The sequence below is a fragment of the Desmodus rotundus genome, chromosome 5 (assembly GCF_022682495.2).
Source record: "Desmodus rotundus isolate HL8 chromosome 5, HLdesRot8A.1, whole genome shotgun sequence".
NCBI lineage: Eukaryota > Metazoa > Chordata > Mammalia > Chiroptera > Phyllostomidae > Desmodus > Desmodus rotundus.
In genome coordinates, this window is record NC_071391.1 from 74,029,601 (window position 1) to 74,057,596 (window position 27,996).

Consider the following 27,996-nt stretch of genomic DNA (forward strand, 5'->3'; position numbering starts at 1 on the left):
GAGGAATCTTACCCATCATTGGCTAGCTGGTCAGGCTCAGGGCCAAGCTGGGTGAAGTAAAGTGGGCAGGGGCAGAGCCCCTGCCAGGGATATAAGCTTTGTCTCCTTAGTGGCTTATGGTCCCAAGGTCTCTGACTCAGCCTTAGCCATGGGGGGTTACAGTTTCTGAACCTAGGCAGGGCGGTTCCCAACATAGTACTATGAAATAAGAGTGGTAAGTGTGAAAACAGACATTCTTGTCCTGTTCCCGGACTTACGGAAAACACTTAACAGTTTTTGCCCATTGAGTATGATGTTGGCTGTGGGTTTATCACATATGGCCTTTATTATGATGAGGTATGTTCCCTCTATTCCCACTCTGCTGAGCATTTTTATCATAAGTGGATGCTGGATTTAATCAAATGCTTTTTCTGCATCTATGGATATGATCATGTGATTTTTATTCTTCATTTTGTTTGTGTGGTGTTTCACACTTATTGATTTGTAGATATTGTACCAACTTGGCATCCCTGGAATAAATCCCACCTGATCACGGTGCATGATCTTTTTAATGTATTTCACTACTCATAATCTGTCTATTCAGATTTTCTGATTCTTCTTGCCTCATTTTTGGAAGATTGTATGTGTCTAGGGATTTACCTCTTTCATTTAGAAATAAAATTAAAGAGCTATGAATAGTATTTTTTGAAAAGTAATTAGGATATAATTTAAAATAACTTCTTATTTGGAAACAATTTGAGACTTAAAGTTGCAAAAACAGAACAGTGTTCATACTTACCCTTCACACAACTTCCCCTGTTGTTTACAACTTATATAACCATAGTATAGTTAACAAAATTGGGAAATAAACTGTTTCCGAATTTCACAACTTCTCCACAATGCCTTTTTTGTTTCAAGGGTCCAATCCAGGATCCTACTTTGTATTTTGTTGTTGAGTCTCTGCAGTCTCCTTCTCCTCATTCATTCCTTGTTTTTCATGACCTTGAAACTTTGGATGAGTATTTGCTAGTTATTTTGTAGGGTATCTTCAGATTTGGATTATATGGGTTTTTTCATGATTAGATTAGGGTTATGCAGTTTTGGCAGGAATACCACAAAAGTGATGTTTTGCCTTTCTCAATGCATTAATCAGGTATTGATTTGTTATACTTTAGGTTGAGTTAACATCGATCACTTAGTTAATTAAGGTGGAGTCTGTCCAGTTTTTCCACTGAAAAGTTACCTATGCAGGTGACACTTTGAGACTGTTACGTTCTTATTTGTAATAGGTGGTAATTCTTATGAATATCGATCTGCTTCGGCAGCAACAGCGTTGGAAAGATGGATTGCAGGAACTGAGAACTGGCCTAGCAAGTGTAGAAGCACAGGTGGAGTATGTTTTACATTGTGTCTGTGCTTTAAAACATGACTGTTTCAGAATGTGAATGTATGAACTGATGCAAAGTTTATAAAGGTTGCTTATAAATCTTTACTAATACATTCCTGATAAAGCTGGAATTTGACTGAATTATATATAAAAACCTTAAAATAACATTGAATTCACATTTAAAAATATAAAAAGTTTCTATTTGTCTTATGGAATGCCACATCTCTCAATTCAGAGTTAATAATTTTTTGACTTGGTGCTTACATATCTACCATTTTTTAGTTTCAGGTGAGTGTGACATTTGTAGAACACAAAGTTAAGTTTAAACAGAAGCTTAATGATTAAAGTAACTCTGTATCAGAACTTTTTTCTTTTTTGGGCAAAATTTTAGTGTTATATACATTTCGATATAAGAGATGATGCATACAAAAGTGGCTAGCACAAAGCTTGTTATATAATATGTACGATCTCTGTTGAATATGAGTTAGGTGTCTTACACATTTACACATATTTTTCAGTTATTAAAACTTTAAGAAAAAACAAAAATTAAAATATTAGAATTGATATGTTTATGATTATATAGAAGCAAAAGAACATGTAAAACTATCCTGAGCACTCTAATATTTTAAATTTAACATGTTTTAAAATGTGGATGGATTGTTTAGGGGGTGAGAAGGGAAGAAAAGATCTATACTTGATATGGATTTTGAAAAAAAACTAAAAATTCACAAAAAAACCTGTTGTTCCAGTTAATGTTTTCATAAAATAAAGCCAAAATATAAATCTATTTAGTATTAACTTAATCTTTTTGTGTTCTCTCTATAAACGTGAATATTAGAGATTTTCTTTTTTAACTCTACATAAACTCTCATGCTACAATTAGCAATTAAGAAGTTGCATGTTTTAAAATAAGTTTTTTTTATTGCTTATAATTTTACTTTATGTGATGTGAAAGCATTAAATGCAAACCTTATTCTACTACCTATATTTTTAAATAAAAAATGTAAATATAACATATTAGGGATTCCAAGCAAGTGACATGCATGCGTGGAAACTACACTGGAATCATCAACTGTACAAAGCTCTGGAACATCAATATCAGATGGGCTTAGAAGCACTTAATGAGAATCTGCCAGAAATAAATATAGACTTAACGTACAAGTAAGATTTTTTGAAACCCACTTTATTTTTCAATCTAAAATTTTCTATTACTTTATATTTTAAAGTTACTTATTTACTTTCAGACAAGGACGGTTGCAATTCAGGCCTCCTTTTGAAGAAATCCGTGCTAAATATTACCGAGAAATGAAGAGGTTTATCGGCATTCCTAATCAGTTTAAGGGAGTGGGTGAGGCAGGAGATGAATCTATCTTTTCTGTTATGATTGATAGAAATGCAAGTGGATTTCTGACTATTTTCAGGAAAGCAGAAGATCTATTTAGGAGATTGTCAGCTGTTTTACACCAACATAAGGTATAGAACATGTAATTTTCCATCCTTCTGTTATACTGTTTCATTAGATTGGTTGAATTAGTATTAAATGTACAAACCAATAGTTTATCTTGAGTGGTACAAAATAAAAATATTGCAAACCAGAGAGCTGGAGTTATGGATTCTTATACAAGGTAGATTTATGTCTTTGACTATTTGAAGATTGAGAAACTAGGTTTTTCTCAAAAAATTGTTTTTGTCAACTTGGAATGTGACACGACTGTTGTGGCAATTTTAATTCCTTCTCATGAAACATATACGTGTATATTTTTTCATTCTTTGGAACAAGAGCAATCCATGAAGGGATGCCTTTGAAGTTAATAAATTGAGATGTTTAAATATCTTACTTTTGTTTAAGTGCATCATTATCACTAACTCTGAAGTTAAACCCTAATTGTATTCATTGCTCACTTATATTGACTCTGAGACTATGATTGAGAATTAAACCAGTTTTTTTCTTTCCTTACCTGAGGACAGATTTTCATTGCTTTTTTAGAGAGAGGGGAAGGAGGAGAGAGAGAAACATTGATGCTAGAGAGAAACATTGACTGGTTGCCCTCCATACGCAACTGGACCAGGGATCATACGCTCCTGGACTGGGGATTGAACCCACAACCTTTCAGTTATGGGACAACGCTCCAGCCAACTGAGCCAAACCGTCCAGGGCTCAACAAATTTTTTAACTGCTGGGACAATGCTTCTGCATTTAATGTTTTTAGAATCAGTTGACTATGGATACTTTTAAATTTGTAGCTTGTGGTGGTTTCTCTTGGCTTAAAAGAGATGATTCTATCTTAGTGCACATCATATTTGATAAGAGAAACTAAAGAAAAGGTTTTTTCAGTCTCTTCAAAAAAGTTTTATGATCACTGTATTTTTTATTGTCATTTTCTCCCTGTTCATTCTTTAGATGACACAATAATGATTATATTTACATACTTAAGTTGAAATTTACTTACAGTTACACTTGTCCATTTTTATTGGTTGCACCCTAATCTCTATTAATAATTGGACCATAAACTTTAAAATGTTCATTTATTCTATTTCTTTAATAATATTTTCATTCTTAGGAATGGATTGTAATTGGGCAAGTTGATATGGAAGCTCTAGTGGAAAAGCATCTTTCTACTGTTCATGATTGGGAAAAAAATTTTAAAGCACTGAAAATAAAAGGAAAAGAAGTAGAACGACTTCCAAGGTATTAGAAGTTAATGTAATAGTACTTATTTGTAATAAGCTTTCTGAAAGGCCTTGTTTAATTGTGCATATATTATCTATAAAAGATAATATCACTTTTATTAATTCATTTGTTTATTCAATAAATATTTGGCGAGCATTTATAATATGTAAACTCTTGTTCTGTGCGAGTACAAAGACAAAAAAGAGTACATGAGATCAAGTTGCTTTTTCTCTGGTAGTACAGTAAGTCAAGTATATTGATGATTAAGTCAAGTGCACACAGGGGTTAATAGAGTGGGCTCTGGGGTTAGGTGGCTCTTACCAGTTGCGTGACTTTGATAATCATTTAGACTCTGGACATCAATTTCCTCACCTTTAAAATAGCTACACCTATAGTATTTATCTCACTGTGTTTTGGGGATTAAATGAGTAATTTGCATATGAATTACTGGCACAAGGTGAGTTTTCGATAAATGTTAGTTGTTACTGTTAAAATACCAGATAGAATTCTTTATATTCCATATTTGAGATTGAACTAGGCTATGGAGATTTACAGGATGATGATATCCCATCCATTTGGGGCAAAATCAGAGCACATTTCAAGGTAGAAGTATTTGAACTAGGATTTGGACAGGTAGTAATAAGAATTGGTGATTAAAGCAGAGCCTCTCAGGAGAGGGATTCATATGCTGAAAATAAGGTGGTTAATTAGAAATTTAATTAGAGTTAATGTTATATTGGGGCCTAGAGAGATACTCCTGGAAAGGGGTAGATAGGTACAGATTTGAGAGAGCCTTACATTCTACATTAGGGAATTTGGATTTTGTTCATGTTAGAGTGGTTAGTTACTGAAGATTTCTAAACAGAAGTGTCAGTACAAAAGCTGTATGTTAGGGAAGTCAATTTGGAAATAATAATGTATGGTTGGATAGAGAGATCCTAGAGGAAGGGAGGGAGTCTCTCATCATCCAGAAGACCAGTAATAATTTAACTGAATTAAGTTGTTGGACACCAAATGGGGAGGAGGAAATATTATGAGGTATTAAGAGGCCTTATTTGTGGAGGAAGTTGAGGGGTGAAGAATAGCAAAGAGAGAGATGACTTAAGGGTTTGAGCTTAAATGATTGGGACAATGATAGTGCCTTTCATATTAGTTTGAAGTAAGGAAAAGACAGAGCTCTTGTAAGGCTTGTATATGAGGTTTCTAATCTTTGTGGGATACTGTCTTTGATCCCAGTCTTGTCTGTCTTGTTTGACTTTATGCTGTCTCCTGACTGCACAAGCACCTCTACTGCTAATGTTGCTATTTGTTTATCCCGTACCGTAGATAGCTTTTCTATTTTTGCTTTCCTGCCAAACCTAAAAATTGCAAAAAGAATTCCTGTCTCACATTTCATTTTTCATTTCATTATTTCTTGCTAATGAATTAACATGTACACATCTAGTTAATTTACACATACATACACATGGATACGTATTTTATGGATACTTTCTAGATATGTGCTGTATGCTTAGAAAATCCATATTCTTATGATATATTTCTGATACTGTAGTAAGAGTATAATTTGGGGGTATACTATCTGTGGCTATTCCATTCTATCTATGACTGAATAGAGTCTCAGTTGCATGTTATCAATATTTTCAAGTGAGAAGTGAATGTTAGTCTTCTCTACAGGATTCTGCAGTCAGTGAGTACAACTCTTCTTTAATCATATCTCTTCATGTTAATTCATATACACTGTAATGTATTTTTTGGTGTACCCAAATCAACTCTGTTCATGTATCATATATTAGAAATCTGGACACTTTCTGTGTGAGGATCTCAAAAATCACATAAACTCTATGTATCAGGTAAAAATGATCTCTTATATGTGTTGATAGTTAAGAACTGGAGTTTAAATCTTTCCAGTTAGTGGGTGAATGAGAATAAATAAATGAGACTTTAAAAGAAGATTATATTTAAAAAATAAAAGCTGTGAGAATTTGACACGAGTAACTTGTTTTCTAAGAATACTACCCGGCTTTATGTATTAAAAAGAGCAAGTAGATTTTTAAATAATCTTTGTGACCAAAATTAGCAGACTTTAAAAAAAAAAACTTCTTGTAAATTAAGCCAAATATAAAATTTTCCTCAGGTGAACAAGTCTGGTTCAACCTCTGTTTGCTTAGAACAACACAATTTGCATTAAGAGTACAGTAAAAGGAATTAGTGTTCTTAAAAATATATGCCATTTTTTCTATGATCATTAAAAATTTTTACTTGTTTTATAATTTTTAACAATAATTAAAATTTTTCAATTATAGTTCACATACAAGATTATATTAGTTTCATATGTATAACCCACTGATTAAACATTTATATAATTTATGAAGTGATCACCTCAATAAAACTAGTGCCCATCTGACACCATACATAGTAATTATAATAGTTTTGACTATATTTTCTCTGCCGTAGTTTACATTCCCATGACTGTTCTATAACTACCAATTTGTATTTCTAAATCCTTTCACCTTTTTCACCCATCCTCACGAAACCCCCACCCATCTGGCAGTGGTCAAAATGTTCTCTGTATATATGAGTCTGTTTCTATTCTGCTTGATAATTTATTTTGCTTTTTAGATTCTACTTGTAAGTGAAATCATGTCTTTTTCTTTCCGACTTATTTGACTCACCACATACCCTCTAGTCCCATCCATGTTTTTGCAAATGGCAAGATTTTTTTTATGGCTGAATTGCAATTTTATATATGCACCACTTCTTTATCCATTCATTGATTGATGGATATTAAACTTGCTTCCATGTCTTGGCTATTGTAAGTAATGCTGGAATGAACGTCGGGATGTATGTCTTGTTTTTTGATTTAGTATTACGGGTTTCTTCAGGTAAGTACCAAGAACTGGAATTGCTGGATTGTCCTTTGTCTCTTGTTACTGCCTTTGTTTTAAAGTCTATGTTGTCTGGTATAACTGTTGCTATCCCACCTTTTTTTTTCATTTCCATTTTATTAAACATCTTTTTCCATCCTTTAACTTTCAGTCTGTGTGTGTTTTAATCTGAAGTGAGTCTCTTATAGGTAGCGTATATGAGGGTCTTGTTTTCTTATCCATACAGTTACCTGATGTCTTTTGATTGGAGCATTTAATTCATTTGCATTTAAAGTATTTGTTCATAGATATATATTACCACTTTTTTATTCATATTTTTTATTATTTTTCTTTTTCTTCTTAAAGAAGACCCTTTAACTTTTTTTTGTAATACTGGTTTGATGGTGATGAACTTTTTTAGCTTTTTCTTGCCTGGGAAGCTCTTTGTTTTTCCTTTGAATCTGAATGATAGCTTTGCTGGGTAGCTTAGTCTTGGTTATAGGTCTTTTCTTTTCACCACTTTGAATATTTTATACCAATCCATTCTGGCCAGCAAAGTTTCTCTTGACAAATCAAATGACAGGCCTGTGGAAGCTCCTTAGTAGGTAAATAATTGATTCTCTGTTACTTTTTTTTAAAGACCGTCTCTTTGTATTGAACCTTTGGCATTTTAATTATGATGTGTCTTGGCGTGGGCCTCTTTGGTTTTTATCTTGTTTGTGACTCTCTTTGCTTCTTGGGCTTGTGTATCTTTCTTCTTCACCAGTTTAGGGAAGTTTTCAGTCATTATTTATAAAAAAGGTTCTCGATTGCTTGATCTCTCTTTTCCTCTTGATACCATTATGATGCAGGTGTTGTTATACTTGACGTTTTTCCAGAGGTCCTTTAGACTACCCTCATTTTTTTGATTCTTTTTTCTTTCTGCTACTCTGATTGGGTGTTTTCTGCTATCTTGTCTTCCAAATTGCTGATATGATCCTCTGATTCATCTAAATTGATACTGATTTTTTTCTAGTGTATCTTTTTTTGTTTTAAGTCTTTATTTATTTTTAGAGAGAGGGCAAGGAAGGGAGAAAGAAAGGGATAGAAACATTAATGTGTGACAGAAACATCAATCAGTTGCCTCTTGTATGACCCCTACTTGGGACCGGGTCCACAATCAAGGCATTGCCCTGACTGGGAATTGAACTGGGGAACTTTCAGTTTGTGGGACGTTGCCCAACCTACTGAGCCATACCAGTCAGGACTCTAGTCTATTCTTCATTTCCGTTACTGTATTTTCATTTATGAGCAGTTGTTTTTTATGGTTTCCATATCTTTTTTTATGCTGTTGAAGTTCTCACTAATTTCCTTTTATAAAAAATATTTTACTTATTTATTTTTAGAGAGAGGGGAAGGGAAGGAGAAAGAGAGGGAGAGAAACATTAATGTGTGGTTGCCTCTTGAGCGCCCCCCTACTGGGGTCCTGGCCTGCAACCCAGCCCTGCCCGGGAATGGAAACAGCGATCCTTTGTTTTGCAGGCTGGCACTCAATCCACTGAACCACACCAGCCAGGGCTCTCATTGAGTTCCCTGAGTATCCTTATAAACGTTTTGAACTCTATGTCTGGTAGTTTGCCTGCCTCCATTTTAGTAGTTTTTTTTTTCCTGGGGATTTCTTCTGTGCTTTCATTTTGGACATGTTTCTTTGTTTCCCCATTTTGGCTGCCTCTCTGTGTTCATTTCTATGTATTAGGTAGATCTGCTATGTCTCTGAGTCTTGGCTGGGTGGTCATATGTAGTAGTTATCTTGCTGGACCCGGTGGTGCAGTCTCCTTGTGATCTAAGCCAGGTGCTCCAGGTGTGTCCTGCATGTGGGCTGCGTGGATTCTCCTGTTGTAGTTGAACCTTTATTGCCATTGGCACTTTATTGGGAAGGATTGGCCCCCAGGCCAATTGGCTACAAGGACCAGCTGTGACAACAGTAGAGGAGCCACTCTGCAGGGACCAACTCCACGGAGGAGAACTTGCTTCGTGGGGCTTTTTTGCCTGCAGAGTTTGCCCTGTGAGTATGTTGCCTGTGGAGGTGGTTGGGTTGTGCTCTGGTGTCAGAAGCTGGCCACTGGATGTGCTGTGTTTGGAGTCTTTCAGAAGGTGCAGGTCAAGGTTAGTCACCACCTCTGCCCTGCCCAAGGCCACTTAGCATTAGCTACTGAGCCATCTGCAGATGGCTACTATTTGTGCTGAGTTTGGAGACATTGGGGAGAGGCCACTCTGAACCGAGGATAACTGCTGCAAGTACTGGGTTTTGGGACTACGTAGCAAGAGGTATGTGGTACACAGAGGCCAGATCCTGCCTATTTAGGGTTTGTGAACCGTTGAGAGATTTTAGGAAAGTCTGCAGCATGGGCTAAGACAGGCCAGTTATATGGAAAAGCCACTGGAAGCAGCTTGGGTGGGTCAGCAGGATGGGTGGGGTTGGATGTCAGGGAATCTTTAGGGTGGAGCTCACAGTTATTGCCGGGTTAATGGAGATTCAGAGGTGAACGCCAGCTGGCTGTGTGGGAGAAGGGCTCTGCAAAGTAAAAATGGTCTTTGTTAGCACTTTTGTCTTGGAGAAAGCTGCTTCTCTAGCCCTGTCCCCAAAGCTGGACAAGTCAATTGCTCTCTATATTTCTCTGGTGCTTTTTGAGCTGCTGCCCAAGCACTGTGGCTAAGAGTGAGTGAGTCCATCAGTGAGTAAGCCAGTGTGTGGTCCCTTTAATAGGAAGATCTGTGACTCTGGGAGCCCTTTGACTTACTCAGCCACAATCCCCACTGGTTTTCACAGCCAGAAGCCATGGGGACTTCCTGGAATTGGAACTGGAACCCTGGGCTGAGGGGCCTGGTGTGAGGCTGGGACCCCATCTTTTCAGGGGTTACTTCTGTAGTTGAGACTTCTCTCCTGGTTTTTAAATGCCACATGTTGTGTTGGGACCAGCCTCTTCCACATCTGTTCCTCTCCTACCAGTTTCTATGTGGCTTCTTCTGTATATCTTAGTTATAGGACTTCTGTTCAGCTAGACTTCAGGTGGTTCTCAATGATGGCTGTTTTGTACTTTAGTTGTAATTTTGATGTGGTCATGGGAGGAATCAAACATAGCAGTTACATACTCTGCCATCTTGACCAGCAACCTGTTTGGTTAATTTTCTAAAATACAAAAGAGTACAATGGCAATTGTTGTTGATATTTGATATCTTGGTTATATTAGTATATATACTTACGAAATTTGGCTCATACTGTATCCTGCTATTTTTAGTTAACACTATTTTAATAGCATTTTGCCATGTTCTTACCTAGTTCTCAAAACTGTGATTTTTAATTGTATGGATATAGTACAGTGATTTATTTAGCCAGAGATTCTGGCCAAGATGGAGGTGTAGGTAGACATACTGTGCCTCCTTGCACAACCAAAACAAAGACAACAACAAATTTAAAAACAAAAAAGAACCAGAACTGACAGAAAATCAAACTGTAGGGAAGTCAGAGAACCAAGGAGTTAAAGAAACATTCATCCAGACCAGTAGGAGGGGTGGGCAAGGTGGTGGCTTGCGGACTGGGCGGTCCCACATTTGCGTGCAGGTAAACCTGGAGGAAGAACTCAGGAGTGAGACAGACTGCACGGCCTAGGGTTCCAGTACTGGGAAATAAAGCCTCAAATATCTAGCTGAAAACACCTGTGGGGGTTGAGGCGGCAGCAGGAGAAACTCCCAGCCTCACAGGAGAGTTCATTGGAGGGACCCACAGGGTCTTGAAATGTACACAAACATACCCACTTGGGAATCAGCACCAGAAGGGTCCAATTTGCTTGTGGGTAGTGGGGTGAGTGAAAACCAGTAGAGAGCTGAGCAAGTGCCATTGCTCCCTCTCAGACCACTCCCCCCCACACAGAACCACAATGCAGTGATGTGGGTTGCCCCACCCTGGTGAATACCTAAGACTCTGCCCCTTATTATGTAACAGGCATGCGGAGACCAAAAAAAAAAAAAAAAAAGGCCCAAATGAAAGAACAGTTCAAAGCTCCAGAAAAAATACAACTAAGCAACAAAGAGATAGCCAACCGATCAGATACACGGTTCAAAGCACTGGTTATCAAGATGCTCCAGGAACTCACTGGGTACTTCAACAGCATAAAAAAGACCCAGGCAGCAAAGATGGTCACATTATGTGAAATAAAGAAAATCTACAGGGAACCAACAGTGGCGGGAAGGAAACCAGGACTCACATCAAGGGTTTGGAGCAGAAGGAAGAAAGAAACATTCAACCAGAACAGAATGAAGAAACAAGAATTCAAAAAAATGAGGAGAGGCTTAGGAACCTCCAGGACATCTTTAAATGTTCCAACATCTGAATCATAGATGTGCCAGAAGGAAAAGAGGAAGAGCGAGAAATTGAAAACTTACTTGAAAACATAATGAAGGAGAATTTCCCCAATCTGGCAAAGAAATAGACTTTCAGGAAGTCCAGGAAGCTCAGAGAGTCCCAAAGAAGTTGGACCCAAGGAGGAACACACCAAGGCACATCATAATTACATTACCCAAGTTTAAAGATAAGGAGAGATCTTAAAAGCAGCAAGAGAAAAGGAGGCAGTTACCTATGAAGGAGTGCCCATTAGACTGACTATCAGCTGATTTCTCAAAAGAAACCTTACAGGCCAGAAGGGGCTGGAAAGAAGTATTTGAAGTCCTGCAAGGCAAGGACCTACATCCAAGATTATTCTATCCAGCAAAGCTATCATTTAGAATGGAAGGACAGATAAAGTGCTTCCCAGATAAGGTCAAGTTAAAGGAGTTCATCATCACCAAGCTCTTATTATATGAAATGTTAAAGGGACTTATCTAAGAAAAAGAAGATCAAAAATATGAACACTAAAATGACAACAAACTCACAGCTATTAATAACTGAACCTAAAAAAGACAAAAACAAACTAAGGAAACAACTAGAACAGGAACAGAATCACAGAAATGGAGGCCACATGGAGAATTATCAGTGGGGAGGGAGAGAGGGAGAATGGGGGAAAAAGGTATAGGGAACAAGAAGCATAATTCATAGTCACAAAATAGACAGGAGAATGTTGATAATAGTATAGGAAATGGATGAGCCAAAGAATTTATATGTACAACCCATGGACATGAACTAAGGTGGGGGGAATGTTGGAGGGAGGGGAATTCAAGGTGGAAGGGGATGAAGGAGAAAAAAAATGGGACAACTGTAATAGCATAATCAATAAAATGTACTTAAAAAAACCAAAATGAAAGTAAAAAAAATAATTTATTTAGTAATTCCTTCTTTTGGCTCATTTCTAATTTTTTACTATTATAAATAAAACGTGTATAAACCTGAAATCTGCCTTGAAAAATTCCTTAGAAGAAATTATGAAGATGAAGTTATTAAGACAAAGGGTGTGCCTATTTTAAAATTAGGTGATACACATTGTTAAATTGCTCTTCACAAAAGTTGTATTGTTTTATACTCCTGCCAGTAGTCTTAGAGCACTCTGTTTGCCCACACAATTGAAGATATGAATCAAATCAAACAATGCTGGCGAGGTTGTGGAGAAAAAATAACCCTAGTCCATAGTTGGTGGGAATGCAGACTGCTGCAGCCACTGTGGAAAACAGTTTGGAATTTCCTCAGAAAGCTAAAAATGAAACTGCTTTTCAACCTGGCAATTCCACTCCTGGGACTATACCCTAAGAATCCTGAAATGCCAATTCAAAAGGACCTATACACCCCAAAGTTTATAGCAGCACAATTTACAATAGCCAAGTGCTAGAAGCAACCTAAGTGCCCATCAGTAAATGAGTGGATAAAAAAACAATGGTAAATTTACACAATGGAATACTACACAGCAGAGAGAAAGAAGGAGCTCCTAACCTTCACAACAGCATGGATGGAACTGGAAAGCATTATGCTAAGTGAAATAAGCCAGGCAGTGAAAGATGAATATCATATGACCTCACCTTTAACTGGAACATAATCAACAAAAGAAACAAGGAAGCAAAATATAACCAGAGACACTGAAATAAAGAACAAACTGACAGTAACCAGAGGAGTTGGGGGAGAGGGATAATGAGGGAAAATAGAGGAAGGGTCACCAAGGAACAATATAAAGGACACATGAAGAAAGCCAAAGTGGGTAGGAGGTAGGGTGGGAGGCAGGGATAGGTGGGGTGGGGGTGAGCGGTGTGGGGAAAATGGAGACAATTGTACTTGAACGATTCAAAAAAATAAAAAAATATATAAAACATAAAAAAACATAGACAACTCATTATATGTTTGTCAATTTGATATGTATGCTATTTTTTTGTTTTATTTTCTAAGTGCCTTAGTAATCTATGTTCACTTTCTATCCTTATTTTCTTTCCCTTATTACTATTGTCTATACTTTGTAGGACAGTGAATATATTTTATAAGTATTTAAAAAAGTATGTTACGTGCTGTGACAAATAAAACTTGTGAATATTTAAATATATTTGTATTGATATATTAGTAATTCATACTCTTGCCTTTTTAATAAACTGGTATGATGGATAATAAAAAGTGTAATATAACAAAATTAATGAAAAAGTCGTAATTGTATGTGGATGACATATTTGCTAAATGAACTCTAAATGTGGTTTATACTTACACTTTTGAGTTACATTTGCAATTCAAAATGATAATATTATAATGATAGTCTTTCCTTCTAGTTATTTTTTTTCATGTTAAAATATGTCTGTTGGCATTTTTCAGTGCTGTCAAAGTGGACTGTTTAAATATTAATTGTAGCCCTGTGAAGACTGTGATTGATGATCTCATCCAGAAGTTATTTGATGTGCTTGTTCTTTCTTTGAAGAAGTCTATCCAGGGTAAAGACACTTATATTTTTACTATAGAGGCATGTACTTTGATAGTTATGGAATATGAATCCCAGTGATGATTAAAATCGATACTGATATAGAAGGTATTATGAAATAAAATATGATTAAAATGATAACTTTAAGAAAGTGTGAAATTCACACATTTTTGCTTCTTAACAAAAGAGTTTGTTTCTTGAGAGGTCTAAAAATTTAAGGCATTTTTATTATTTGCAGTCTTAGCTTGCATCAGTTTGTTGCGTATATTAGTGAGGCAGGTAGCTAATTCTGGTACAATGTGTTTCTCCTTGTCTCTTCAAATGACTAGTATTTGGCAAAACACTATATGGTTTCTTTCTTCCTTCAAACTGAGATTTTTTAGCATATTATTTAAGACCAAAAAATTCCCAAGTGTGAGTAAACTTTACTAAGAATAAGTATATTTTAACTTCCTACTCAAAATTTTTGATCAGTTGTCTCTCACACACCCCCATCCCAGGACCTGGCCCACAGCCCAGGCATGTGCCCTGACTGGGAATTGAACCAGAGACCTTTGCCTTCACCGGCGGGCCCTCAGTGCACTGAGCCACACCAGCCTTCCTACTCAAAATTTTTAAGTGTAATGTAAAATAACTGAACTTTCATGAGAAGAAATTTCTTTGATTATTCCACATTTTGTAATTTATGTTTTATGAAAGCAAATAGTAATTTAGGGTTTAATGTAGTAGATTACTTCTTATACTCCTTGATTTAGAATTGTGTAATTGAATATTTTTGTGGTAATGTCATTTTTTATATTTCAATGTTACCTATTCAGCTCATTTACATGAAATTGATACATTTGTCTCTGAGGCTATGGAAGTCTTATCAGTTATGCCCCAGTCTGTGGAAGAGATAGGTGATGCAAATATGCAGTACAGGAAGCTACAAGAACAGAAGCCAGAGGTAAGAGTCACAAAGTAAATTTTAAAATTTATTTAACTGTACTGGAGATGTTAAAATTTGATATTCTGTGACAATTTAGAAATATCATGTAATTTCAATAGTATAAGGAAGTTCATGTAATCTGGTCCAAGTCGTCAGTTCACGATTGGATTCTTGATGTTTTGTGGTGTAATTAAGCAGTAACAAGAATGCCTATTTTTGCAGTGTATTTTATGATGTGGCATATTAGAATAATACTAAACTTAAATAATTCATGCTGTTACTTCCAGGGTTGTAATCTTAGCATGGTAAAGTGTGAAGTTAGAATTAAATTAGCAATACACACATACACACTTACAATGGAGGAGCCCATAATTAGAGACAAAGATGACAGAATGGTAAAGATTCATAGAAACAACATCCAGAAGGATAGAGTCCAGAAGAGGCAAGCTAAAGTTTTATAAAACATATTATGAATTCTTTTAGTTATTGATGTGGACTCTGACCAGTGGTGTCCGCAGTGTTGTCCATGTGACAAACACATTCACATGGACTGCAGAAGTCTGGTGGAGAAAAGGGACAGCATGGCCACTCTTTGAGTGAGAGAGCACCTTGCCTGGACAGACTTTTATTGCTTTCTGGGAGTATTACCTCAAAGAAGGTTCTTATTCATTATGCTCAAGTTTGCTTTAAGTGATCACCTTTTACAGATAACAAAGAAAAGGATGTTGCTGATTACTACTTAGGGATAACAAAGAAAAGGATGTTGCAAATGCAAGGGAAAAAGTTACACTCCATCCTTGGGAGGTTTAGCACAGACTTTAGGAAGTTACTTCAAAGATATGCATTAAACATTTGCTGACTTAACTCAGGGTGAGGGAGTTTTAGCAAAAGCAAGCCTCAAAGCAGTCTAGATATAATGCAGGCCTGGTTCCCCATGGGAAAGCCAATCTGTGGGCCTGGCTCCTTTGTGGCACATCGCGCCTGTTGGTTTTCCGAACCGGGACTGAGCTACATTCGCTATTGCTATGGGGACTGGTTCCCTATAAATTATGTTTATAGGAAAGAGGAAAAATAATTCCAATGAGAAAATAAATTTTTATGTGTTCCTGCTATGTGATAGACTTAAAATTATTGACAGTTTAAAGATGAGTGAAGTAATATACCTTCAGAGTGGGAGGAATTACAAACTTTTTTTATGATGTAGTAGACTTAAACATTTAATAGGCTTCAACGTATAAATGAAGGTTTAAAGACAAAATAACATACTTGTCTAGTAAAAGGAATTAACCAAAGAAGCAAAGGAAATGTGAGCTGTGGCAGTTAAATGCACAGAGGCATTCGTTCATTTATTTATTTGACAGATATTTATGGATACTAGTTTCATTCCAGGCATTGTTCTAGGAGTAGCAGTAGTAGCTGTGAACATGCTCCATTCTTATGGAATGTGCATATACACATCCCTGTGGGTGGAGAATGGGAGAGGGAGAGGGACAACAAGGAAGGGAAGGAGAGGTGAGAGAGAGATAGAGAAGGAAAGAGCAAGAGAAGTGAGAGAGCGAACATGCTCAACTCAGGAAAGTTACTTTTATGGTACGTGCTCATAGGAGACCTCAGAGAGATGACATCTGAAATGAGACTTGGATGACAAGGAGCCAAACATTCTGAGATTTGGAGGCAAATCATTCTAGTAAAATGAACAAAAAATACTTATTTGTATAGGAATGGACTTGGTATGCTCAAGGAAGAGATAGATGCAAATATTGTCAATAAATTTAGTTATTAAGAAAGCCATAGTATTCAAGGAAGAAAATGGTATGAGGTGAAATTGGAGAGGTATAATGAAAGTCCTTAGAGGTGTTTAATCAGGAGAGTGACACAGTGTGGTTTACATTTGGAAGCGATTACTCTGGATGCTCTGTAGGGAATGGATTGGAGTGGCCAAATCTAGTTAGGGTGTTGCAATTGGTAGGTGAGAGACTGTAGAAACTTGTACCATGCAGCAGAGAAGATGGAGAGAACTGGCGAAATTGGTGATATATTTTAGAATTAAAACTAAGAAGTTCTCATGCGTAGACAGAGGGGGGTTAGAGAAAGAGAAATGAACATGTGTCTTAGGTTTTTGGCTTGAGCAGCTGGTAAGCTAATGGTACCATTTACCGAGATGAGGATGACTAGGAAGGTGTTTGGAGATTGGAAGTGGCACTGAGATGTCAGGTAGAAGTTAAATGAGGAATATGGGATTTAGAGTAAAGACTAGAGATGTAAATTTAGAAGTCATTTTTACATCCACAATATTTAAAGCCACGAATTTAGACTAAGACCACCTGGTTGATAAGCCAACAGTAGAGGGTGTAGGCCAATGTGAGCATTCCAAAATTCAGAGTTCAAGCCTATGTGGAGGCAGCAAACAAAAGAAGTGGGAGGAAAAGCATGGAGTGTATCATCACAGAGCCTGAGATAAATGAATGTTGTGTGCTGGGAGCAATATGTGAGGCAGGAAGAAGTGACATGATTCAATATAAAGAGCTAGGCAGAATTAGGTCATGTGAGCCACATTAAAGATACTAAGCTTGGTTCTATGGACATTGGGGAGTCAAGCTAGGTTTTTAGGAGCAAGATGTATAGAATGGTATTTTGATATGTCTCTCCTTTGGTATGTGTTTTTGAAGGAGTAGGAATGGAGGCAGATAGACTAGGAAATTGTTGTAAAGTCTTTACAGGTGAACCTAAGTTCTGTTTTCAGGTAGAAAATTAGAACCTGACTATTTTTTCTCTTTTCTTACTTATTTTTATAGTACAACATGGCTCCTTGGTCTATTCGTTTTCTCTGTATCTCAGAACTGATGCTGCTCAGAGGTTGCAAAATGGTCATTGAGATATATTTGAATTTTTTGTTGTTGTCTATTATATGTGCACAGTTATTTAAAAAATCTTTCTATAGAAATTATTGCTTTGTTGATTAGTGAAAGTGCAGGTATTAATTTAAAGGACACTGTTGTTTTACAGTGCTTTAAAAGACTTAGAAGCAATTCAGGCAGTGTAGCACTCATATCTGTACCCAGACTGTTGAACAAACTAACTGTACACAACTCAGGACATTTCAAGTAGAAACTGAATGCAGAGCTTGAGTTTACTTCTTTATTTGTCTGTTCCAGGGCTTTTCTTTCTCCATTAATTAGGATAATTTAGTTAACTTACACTTTTAGGTAATTAGTCATTTAATTTTTTTTTAGTATTTTCTTATGTGAGCAACATTTGTAAGAACTTTACTTTGAACAGCTATAGTATTTTCTTTATGGATTCATGGTTTTATTCAGTCTCGAATTTCCATTTCTGTTTTCCTTTTTTAACTTCTGATGTCCGAGTGCCTTGGTTAAGTCTGTATACAATAATAGTTAAGTAAACATTAGAAACTTTATATCCAGGAATTTATCAAACTATTTAAAAGGAAATATCTTGATTTTTAAAAAGCAAATCATGAAACAAAGACTAAAATGGAATTTTAAGAAATTTTATAAAGTAGGTTCTTTTTCACATATTATTTTATTTTACCTTTAGATTTTGCCCTTATTTCAAGAAGCTGAATATAAAAACAGACTTTTACGAACTGTGGCAGGTGGAGGTTTAGAAACCATTAGCAATCTGAAAGCTAAATGGGATAAATTTGAGTTGATGATGGAAAGTCACCAACTTATGATTAAAGATCAGGTAAGAACCTTTTGGCCATTTTGTTTAAATGAAAACAGTTTTTTCTCACATAAGATTTCTTGCTTATCTGCATTCTGTCATAGCTCAGGTTTATAAGAACTTTATGTTGCTGATGAAATTGACCTCCCTCAGTACTTCTGTATACTGAGAAACTTTATATAATAATGACCATTTTACATAGGTTATCTTCACCTACTGCCATTCAACAATGCATGCAACATTATTTCCAGTCTTTCTTATCGAAGTGTCCTGTACTGCCTGTGTGTGGTGTCTTTTAAAGGGTACAGCCTGGAAGTTGCATGTATCCTTGCACTCATGGAAGTTGCACTCATGGCCCATTGCCCAGCCCTTCAGCTGAATTGGAGACTGGGAAATGCCCTTAGATAGAACAACTGAGAGTCATTAAAGAGCCTTTTCTTTAAAAATCACATTACGTTTTTGCCTGTGGGTGCTGTTAATCATATGAATTATTGCCTAATGATGTTTGTGGATTATCTCTTGTAAATTTGTGATCTAATTTTATGCATTTGAATCATTTTATTGCACTTGAATTCAATAATTAAAAACAATCTTTTGAAAAGTACTGTTGCTATTTTTTCTTAAATAGAAATAGAAATGGGAAAATAAAGTGAGATTTTTACTCTGAAGTAAATGATATAAATATAAATTCTTATTGGCTTATAGATTGAAGTGATGAAAGGAAATGTGAAATCACGTCTTCAGATCTATTATCAAGAATTGGAAAAATTTCAAGCTCGTTGGGACCAACTGAAGCCTGGTGATGATGTTATTGAAACTGGACAGCAAAATACCCTTGATAAAAGTGCAAAGTTAATAAAAGAGAAAAAAATTGAGTTTGATGATCTTGAAGTCATAAGAAAAAAGCTGGTGTATGTTTTTTCTTTAAAACTGATAGTGCTCACTTGAAAAAATGTTTTATATTTACATATTAAGTTAGGAATTTCTTATACCTGTTTATGTCTTTATAAACTTCAACAAAAATAACAAGTGCTCATGCTTCTGCTTATGGAATTTATAAAATTAATGGAAAATTACTTTCAAAAGATTTATAAAAAATGAATCTAGCAAAATAATAAAAAGAGATCAAAGAAAGAATTTGTTGTTTTATATTATAATATTGCAGGGTATTAAATTTGAGCATTGTTTTAGGTTTGGTCTATTTAGAGAAGTGCAGCCATAAACTAGTTGCTTTTGTAGGTGAATAGAGGTTTTAGTATCACATTTATGAAATGGCATTATACCAATTAGATGAAGGATATCTTTGATTCTAAAAGCTAACCCTTTCAATTGAGAATATTCTCAGATTAACACATAAATGCATACAATTTGAATATTCATTATATATTATATATAATGTCCATAAAATATACTTATATACATTACCAACTTCACTTTGACTCCTTTATAAAAAATTTATGTTAATGAATTTAGAAAAGCTCAGGACTAAGTGAAATTCTCATGTAAAGTTGGCACAGACTCCCAGTGTGCACCTTCCACCTCCACTGTCAAATACACGTGCTTACAACACACACGTGGACACAGTTCAGTAATACTGGTATTTAAGTTTTCTTTTTTTTGAAATTTAATGATATTTCACTATTTTTTTTAATAGTGATGATTGCCAACATTTTGGACTGGAAGAGCCCAATTTCTCTTTGGCAAATAGCATCTCTAAAGATATTGAGGGCTGTGCACAGATTTGGGCACTTTATGAAGAGTTTCAGCAAGGATTTCAGGAAATGGCCAATGAAGATTGGATTACTTTTCGGTTTGATTCATAAACTATATTTAGATTTTTACAATTTTTTATGTTTTGGGGGGATATAAGTTAAATTTAAGATGTGTTTCTGGTTTTTATAGGTCTAAGACATATCTGTTTGAGGAATTTTTGATGAATTGGCATGACAGATTGAGGAAAGTTGAAGAACATTCAGTAATGACAGTGAAATTACAATCAGAAGTTGACAAATATAAAGTAAGATAGTTTTACTTATTCAATTTAAAAGATCCTGGAACTCTTATGTATCCTTTGATTATATAGTGACTGAACTGTAACTTTAGTTTCTATACTTAAATCCATTACATGAAAAAAATAGGAAGTATAGAGTAAACCAGAGAAATAATTGATACTTCTGCTACCAATCTGAAAGAAGCTATAAAAGAAATTTCTGGTTAAATTTATAAATCAGACTATTTATACTTCTAAGAAATTTAGGATATGGGTCATTTAGTGTGTTTAGAATATAGGTCATATCCTAAAATAAAAATAGAAATATTAGCTACAAAGTGTGATTAGTGTGTATCCATAATAAAAGGTTTTATATAGTTTCTGTTTAAGAGTGTGATTTCAAGATTGTTAAATAAGATGATTCAAATTTTTATACCTAATAATGAAAACAGTGAATGGAAATTTGCCTTTTGCTCATGTATATGTACTGTGCATTTACATATGTCTCTTTTTTTAACAGACTGTAATTCCTATCTTGAAATATGTGAGAGGGGAACATCTTTCTCCAGATCACTGGCTTGACCTTTTTCGTCTACTTGGACTTCCGAGGGGAACTAGTCTAGAGAAATTATTGTTCGGTGATCTTCTCAGATTAGCTGATACAATTGTTGCCAAAGCTTCAGACCTTAAAGTAAGAATTATTTTTACAAATATCTCATATATCTGACCTTTGTTCACATGTGATTTTGCTTTGTATTTGGTTATATAATAAAACAGCAAGTTAAATTTTTTCTTCTTAAGTAATGACAGTGTTCCATTATTCCATCATTCTTTCATTAGTAATACTTCTGAATATATCTAGCACTGTGTATAGGACTATAGAAACAATAATATAAACCCCTTCTTTGAGAGAGAAAAAATGTGAAATAAAAGATGCCTTACTTTAAGAACATAGTCAGCTTTGATCAAAAAGCAAAAGAATACAAACTATCTTACATATAATACATTTAAAGTCATGGGGAATATTATAAATAGAAGCTAAGGAATACCAAAAAACAGAGCTAAACCAAGAACCAGATTTAGAAAAGGTTTCAGGTAAAAAAGTTTTCATGTAAAGTAAAACTTGTCACAATTCTATCATAAATCACAGACTTTCTATGTTGTGCTCTGTCCAACCAATACAATAATAAAACAACTCCTGTTCTATTTCTGACCTAAAACTGTTCTCTTTCCTATCTAAAATGTACGCTTGTTGATAACCCAGGAGCATAAGTAGGTAATCGTGAGGGTATAAAGCACGACTCCTGTAGAAGACAAATCTGGATGATGGCTAATCACTTTACATGTACCAGAACTTATAATTAAGTTACAATAAAATGCCTAAGGTATGCAAAACTTCAAATGAACCAGATTGTTTTGTGTTTTACTATGGATGCTTGAATTTTCTGTTTTTCTTTTTTAGAAGTAAAAAGCATAAGGCAGAACTTTGTATGTGCTTTGATCATATGAACCTGGATACTTGGCATCTGATTATCCATGGATACATTAGCCAGTAATTCTCTTTTATTTCATGTAAATTATATCCACTTACATTTTTGGTCATATGATATAAAGCCAGATACAATATATATCTTCTTATAAAATAGATTTCTTACCGTTTATTTATATGGTAATTATTGTTGAAATAATAAATATGGATATTTTCTGTTAAATAGGATTTAAATAGTCGGGCACAAGGTGAAGTTACTATCAGAGAAGCTTTACGTGAACTTGATCTTTGGGGAGTTGGAGCAGTATTTACACTGACTGATTATGAAGACAGCCAAAGTCGAACCATCAAGCTGATCAAAGATTGGAAAGACATAGTAAATCAAGTTGGAGATAATAGATGCCTTCTTCAATCCTTAAAGGATTCTCCTTATTATAAAGGATTTGAAGATAAAGTATCAATTTGGGAAAGAAAACTTGCACAGTTAGATGAGTATCTGCAGAATTTAAACCATATTCAGAGAAAGTGGGTATATTTGGAACCCATTTTTGGCCGTGGAGCATTGCCTAAAGAACAGACCCGCTTCAACAGAGTCGATGAAGATTTTAGGTCAGTACAGCTACATGAGACACAGACACAAATGGCAGCTTTATTCATATTCTGAGGTGTTTAATAGAAGCTGATTACCTTTACATTATGAGAATCATCTGTGTATTACAGTTCTTTCTTTACTGGATACATAGCTGTTCCTGAGAAGCTGTTTTCCCCAATTCAACCATGTAGTTTTTGAACCATTTTGAATTGTTCACCACTTTTGTTTTACCATTGTCTGTATATACCTAATATATCTGAAAGTTACCAATTTATACCTTTGCTATTGTAAATTTGATGGACATTTTTCATTCCTTATTTTGATTTATCTCTGATTAGTATTTAATAGAGTTAAGCAATTCTTTTTTCTTTAAAGTCTCTTCCCTTGGCTTCTATGATACTGTCCTCACCAAGCTTTTTGCCTCTTTCCCTGATTCTATTCCTAGTTCCTAGTGCTGAGACCTCTCAGAGCATTTAGATGTAGATATTCTCAAGGCTTCAGCCTTAGATTCTTTTCTCACTCTATTTTCTTCTCAGGTGGTCTTAGGCCCTTTAAGTATCAGTTCTCTTCTATTTGCTGATGTCTCCTCAACCTCTGTGTCAAGCCCAAATTTCTTTTCTGAGCTCAGATTATACTAAGCGTTTTTAATCATCAAGTCAGAACTAAAATCATAAGTTTATGCCTTTTCCATAAATCTTTTCTCTTTCACATTTGTCTCAATAAATGCTCAAAAGCAAAAATAGAATCTTTGACATCTCCTGCCATTTTCAAATCCATTAAAGTAGCAAATTTTGTTAATTCTAACCCATTTAATATATTTAATATATCCTTTATGTTTCTATTTGTTTGATTTTATTCTAAAATACTTTCGTTGTCACTAACTTTGACTACTGCCTAATCTTCTAACTTATTCCTGTCTTCTCTAGTAAATTTTTCATACAAGAGCCAGAGTAATCTTTTTCTAAATGAAGCTTCCTCACTTCTGTCCTCTGTTGCTTTAAGAAAAACTTTAAAATGCTTTTCTTTTCTCTAAGGATAAAGAATGATCCTTGTTTACTTCTCCACTTTTTCTTGTATAGCTCTCCTTTTTTGCTTTAGTGGCTCTAGACTTTAGTTTCTCAGGCATACCAAGCTTCTCTCCAGGATCTTTGCCAGAGATTGTTTCCCTTGTAATCACCAACTTGTTCTTTTTATTAATTGTCTCAGCTTAAATTACTTCCTCAAAGAAGCCATAGATTAGTGTTGCCCTATTAGCCACTTTAATAATACTTTGTAATTTTCCTATTTAGCAGTCTTCATAATTACATTGAAATGTTTTGAGAAATTACTTAATGTTTTTCTCCATCACTGGAATACCAGCTTCATTATTGGGGCTTACTGTTTGTTTAGTGAATAAATGAAATGATAGAATTTGCAATATGGGAAGTTAAAATGGTAATGGGGTGTTATTAACTTTTAGCATTATTTATTAGAAGCATAATTATGAGTTGCTGTTATGTAATGTTACCTCTAGTTTGTTTTAAGCAGGTTGAAAACTGTAAAATAGATGTGAAAATGCTGCTTTCTTTTATAGATCAATAATGACTGACATCAAGCAGGACAACAGAGTCACAACATTAACTACTCATGCGGGAATCAGAAATTCTTTACTGACAATACTTGATCAGCTTCAAAGATGTCAGAAATCACTAAATGAATTTTTGGAGGCATGTTTTTCCTTTTTAATATCTTTATATAATAAATTATAAACTTCTTACTGTAATAATTATTTGAAAAGATAAGGCTTTTCTTTTTCTTTTATTTTTATTAGGAAAAACGCTCAGCATTTCCAAGATTTTATTTTATTGGTGATGATGATTTGTTAGAAATACTGGGCCAGTCTACTAACCCTTCAGTAATTCAGTCTCACCTTAAGAAGCTGTTTGCTGGTAAGATTCAACATTTATTCAACAGATATTTATTTAGTTTCAGCTGTCTTCCAGACATAATGTTAGAGTCTTAGGTAGACTATTAAGTAAAATGTAGGTTGTACACTCAAAGAACTTAGTTTAGTGTCGGAGATAAGCTAGTAATTTGACAAGTATAGTATGACAATTCCTGTAGTTTATATAAGTACATGGTGTTATACCTGCATCTATGAAGGCATTTAGGTCAGTTTGGGTCATCACAAAGATGGTGATTTCTAACATGAAATCTGAAGGATATATAGGTCTTAGCTAGAAGAAAGATGGGGAGGCAGAGTGATTAGGCTCTGCAGAGGCTTGGAAGTGAAGGAGAACATGTCCCTTCATTATTAAGTTTAAGGTCTCCTGAATGACATCCAAGTGGAGATATCCAGTAGGCAATTTTTTAGCAGAGAGATCTGGGATGAACATGCATAATTGGGAGTGATTTGTATATAGTTAATAATTACTGTATGGAAATAGGTAAGATTACCTGGTGATGATGATTATTTTATGGAAATAGGTAAGATTATCTGAAAAAAGTGTAGAGTAATAGTACGTACTCTTTGACTGAGTTGAATCACTTTTGTTGGGTAATTGCAAATGGAATTGGTTTGCTACAAAAATAATGATGATGATTTTTTTCTTAAAATATTTGTTGGAAAAGAGTCATATTTTTCAAATTAACTTTAAGAAGAAGAAAATTTTCATTATCTTCACTTATAATTAGGGATCAGCAAACTATAAACCCACAGGCAAAATCTGGCTCACTGCCAGTTTTTTTCCTTAAATAAAGTTTTGTTGGAACACAGTCATGCCCATTATTTTTTATCACTGCTGTTGTGCTACTACCGCAGATTTGATTAGTTGACACAGAGACCTATGGCCTGTAAACACCTATTTACTCTCTGGTGCTTTACAGAAGTATTAGTAACCACTGCATATCTGAAGCTTTCAGCTGTTTTTATCTGTAACTGTGGGCTGTGGGAGGTAGTGGAAAGAGCTCTTGAAATCAGAAGGCTTGCATCCAAGCTCTACTACTTGTTAGTAAGTTATTAATTATTACCTCTCTGACATTTTGAAAATAATAACTTACTGGGTTTTTCTGAAGATCAAAATTAGGTAATATGTTCAGGTTTTCTTTGTTGTTGTCAAATATAAAGCAATGTGCAAGTTTTGGGGAAGGGAAGTCCTATTTGCCCTCCTCCCTTCCTCTCATCTTTCTGTCTCATTATCAGTGGAATCATGTATGTATTCTTGTGCATTCATTTGTTTCTGGCTTGTTTTTGCTCATTATAATATTTTTGAGATACTACACTATATATTATTTTAATTTCTGAATAGAATTTCATTGTTTGAATAGGTCACAGTTTATTAATTTAACTGTTGATGGGAGTGGGTTGTTTCCCATTTTTGGTTATGAAAAGCTATTCTGTTGCATTATATAATATATTTAACAGAATACTATTGCCTTGTAATATACATTATGAGGTACATACCTTGTGGTGATTATATATGATGTTTAATAATTATCTTTAATCATTTTGTATTTAAATTGTTGCTTTTATATTATAGGTATTAACAGTGTGTGTTTTGATGAGGATTCAAAACATATAACAGCAATGAAATCTTTAGAGGGAGAAGTTGTACCTTTTAAAAATAAAGTTCTTCTTTCAAATAGTGTAGAGGTAAGTAATTCTTTCTCAAGTATGAAAATAAAAGAGTTAAATATATGAATTTTGTATCAAAATTACTTAGTTAATTTGTAGGGTAAAGTTGGTAATTTAGGCCTTTTAGGAAATTCATGTCTTTAAAAAATGATTTTTTTTTGTTCAGAATGATTTGACATTAAAGGGAACATGGGTTTTTAGTTTTTGGAAGGCAGGCAGTATGTATGTAACTGTGAAAAGAGCCTTTGCTTTTGAGTGAAAAAGACTTTGATATTAATCTTAGCCCCAAAACTTACTGGTTATGTGCCTTCAAATCTGTTTCCTTATCTGTAAAGTGGGAATCTTACTTTTGTTTCAGAGGCTTTCTATTGAGTAACAATAAATAGAAAAAAATTAAATGAGATAACTGTCTTTAAGTACATTATGTAGTATTTGGAACATAAGTACTCAATAAGTCTTAGTCCTCTTTTTAAAATATGAGATGTATGAGAGTTTTTAGGTGAACTAGTAAGCTTGACGCTGGTGCATTTATTGCATAGCTATGATTAATTGGTTATGTAGGATTGGAAGTGAACCATCAAAGGCCTATTACAGGTATACAGCTAAAACCAAATAGCATTAGGTTGCATCACATTGAATTAAAATTTTAAGGCTCCAAAATTATCCTCCAATTGAAGTCAAGGGCCATGTCTTATCGTGCATGTATTTATACAGCTTAGCTAGAAGTCTCTTTCTGATTAGGCCTGAACATTTTATCAGGTGATTGAAAGCACAGTTTTGTTAAGAAACTTCCACATTTGGTGGAGAGTTTTGTTGCTTTTTGCTGTTGTTTTCCTTTCTTTAGTTTTTTGGGGCCAGATGAACAGAGAGGGGAAGAGCTTAAGTTTTAACAGCTGGGCTAGAGCAATTTTTCTAGCAAAGAAAAATAGAAGTCTGGATGCTCTTGTGATGATTAGCAGAGTAGTTGCCTCTGTTGTTTTGCACAGATTCTCACTCACTATTTTGCTTCAGTGGCTTTGAGCTGAGTAAGGTTATCAGGCTACTTGTAATACTGGAAAGTGCTCTAAAGTTAAAAAAAAAAGCTCAAACTTAGCATTAAAGTAAGTGATGATGAAAAGCTATGTAAGATTATAGTTCTTGCCCTTAGATTTTATTGCAAATGATGGTCTTTTAAAGTAGTGATTCATAAATATTTACTGTAATTTTTATCAATCATTATTTTAACTTTAACTTATTTTATCTATGATCACAAGTGAAAACATAGTTGTTTGACCTTGAAACAAACTTAGTTTTATTTAAGAGGCAGCTTAACCTCTCAAACAAGATAGTTCATCTTGACTAAACAATCTCTTCCTGTGGCTGCAAGTTTTTGAATATGAGTGCATCAGGCTACTATGAGTCAGGGGAGTCGTCAGCTAGTCACTTTGACTCTGATTTATTGGTTCATCTCTCCAGTTTAATTAATCATAAGATGAAATGACTGGGTTACTTTTTAAATGTTCGTGTTATATTTGTAAGAGTTAATAAGAAAGTATATAATCCATCCTCCTGAAATAAATGAATAAGGTTAGTCAATAGATTATATACATGTTTTATGACATTTTCTAACTTTATATTCAGACTTGGTTAAATGATTTGGCCTTGGAAATGAAACAAACTTTGAAACAGTTGTTGGCAGAATGTGTTACTACTGGACAAAGTTTTCGAGGTGTAATCGACCCATCCTTGTTCCCTTCACAGGTAAGGAGGCTTATGTCTGGAATATAGCTAGGCATGGTATCATAGCATGACCCCTGACCTGGAGGTCATGGGGCTCAGACAGCTGGTATCTCTGTACTCTCCCTGTATCTAACAGTTATCATTGACAAATTACTTAACTTCTGAGTCTCAGTTCCCTCAACTATAAAATGTGAGGGAAGAAGAACTGCGTCATAGTGAA

At 34.8% G+C, this 27,996-nt stretch overlaps 1 protein-coding gene across 3 annotated transcripts in view; it reads left to right on the forward strand.

Moving 5' to 3' along the window:
• Positions 1–27,996, forward strand: part of DYNC2H1 (dynein cytoplasmic 2 heavy chain 1) — a 320,982-nt gene that overhangs the window by 24,463 nt on the left and 268,523 nt on the right. For all 3 annotated transcript variants that reach the window (XM_045204038.2, XM_053924343.1, XM_053924344.1), the window contains exons 15-30: positions 1,269–1,367; positions 2,388–2,527; positions 2,611–2,839; positions 3,928–4,055; positions 13,656–13,771; positions 14,577–14,704; positions 18,245–18,394; positions 19,079–19,284; positions 20,028–20,183; positions 20,276–20,390; positions 20,884–21,054; positions 22,079–22,461; positions 24,018–24,150; positions 24,255–24,372; positions 25,963–26,075; positions 27,678–27,797. In XM_045204038.2, coding sequence (XP_045059973.2) covers positions 1,269–1,367; positions 2,388–2,527; positions 2,611–2,839; positions 3,928–4,055; positions 13,656–13,771; positions 14,577–14,704; positions 18,245–18,394; positions 19,079–19,284; positions 20,028–20,183; positions 20,276–20,390; positions 20,884–21,054; positions 22,079–22,461; positions 24,018–24,150; positions 24,255–24,372; positions 25,963–26,075; positions 27,678–27,797 — 2,505 coding nt within the window. The remainder of the gene's footprint in view (positions 1–1,268; positions 1,368–2,387; positions 2,528–2,610; positions 2,840–3,927; positions 4,056–13,655; positions 13,772–14,576; positions 14,705–18,244; positions 18,395–19,078; positions 19,285–20,027; positions 20,184–20,275; positions 20,391–20,883; positions 21,055–22,078; positions 22,462–24,017; positions 24,151–24,254; positions 24,373–25,962; positions 26,076–27,677; positions 27,798–27,996) is intronic.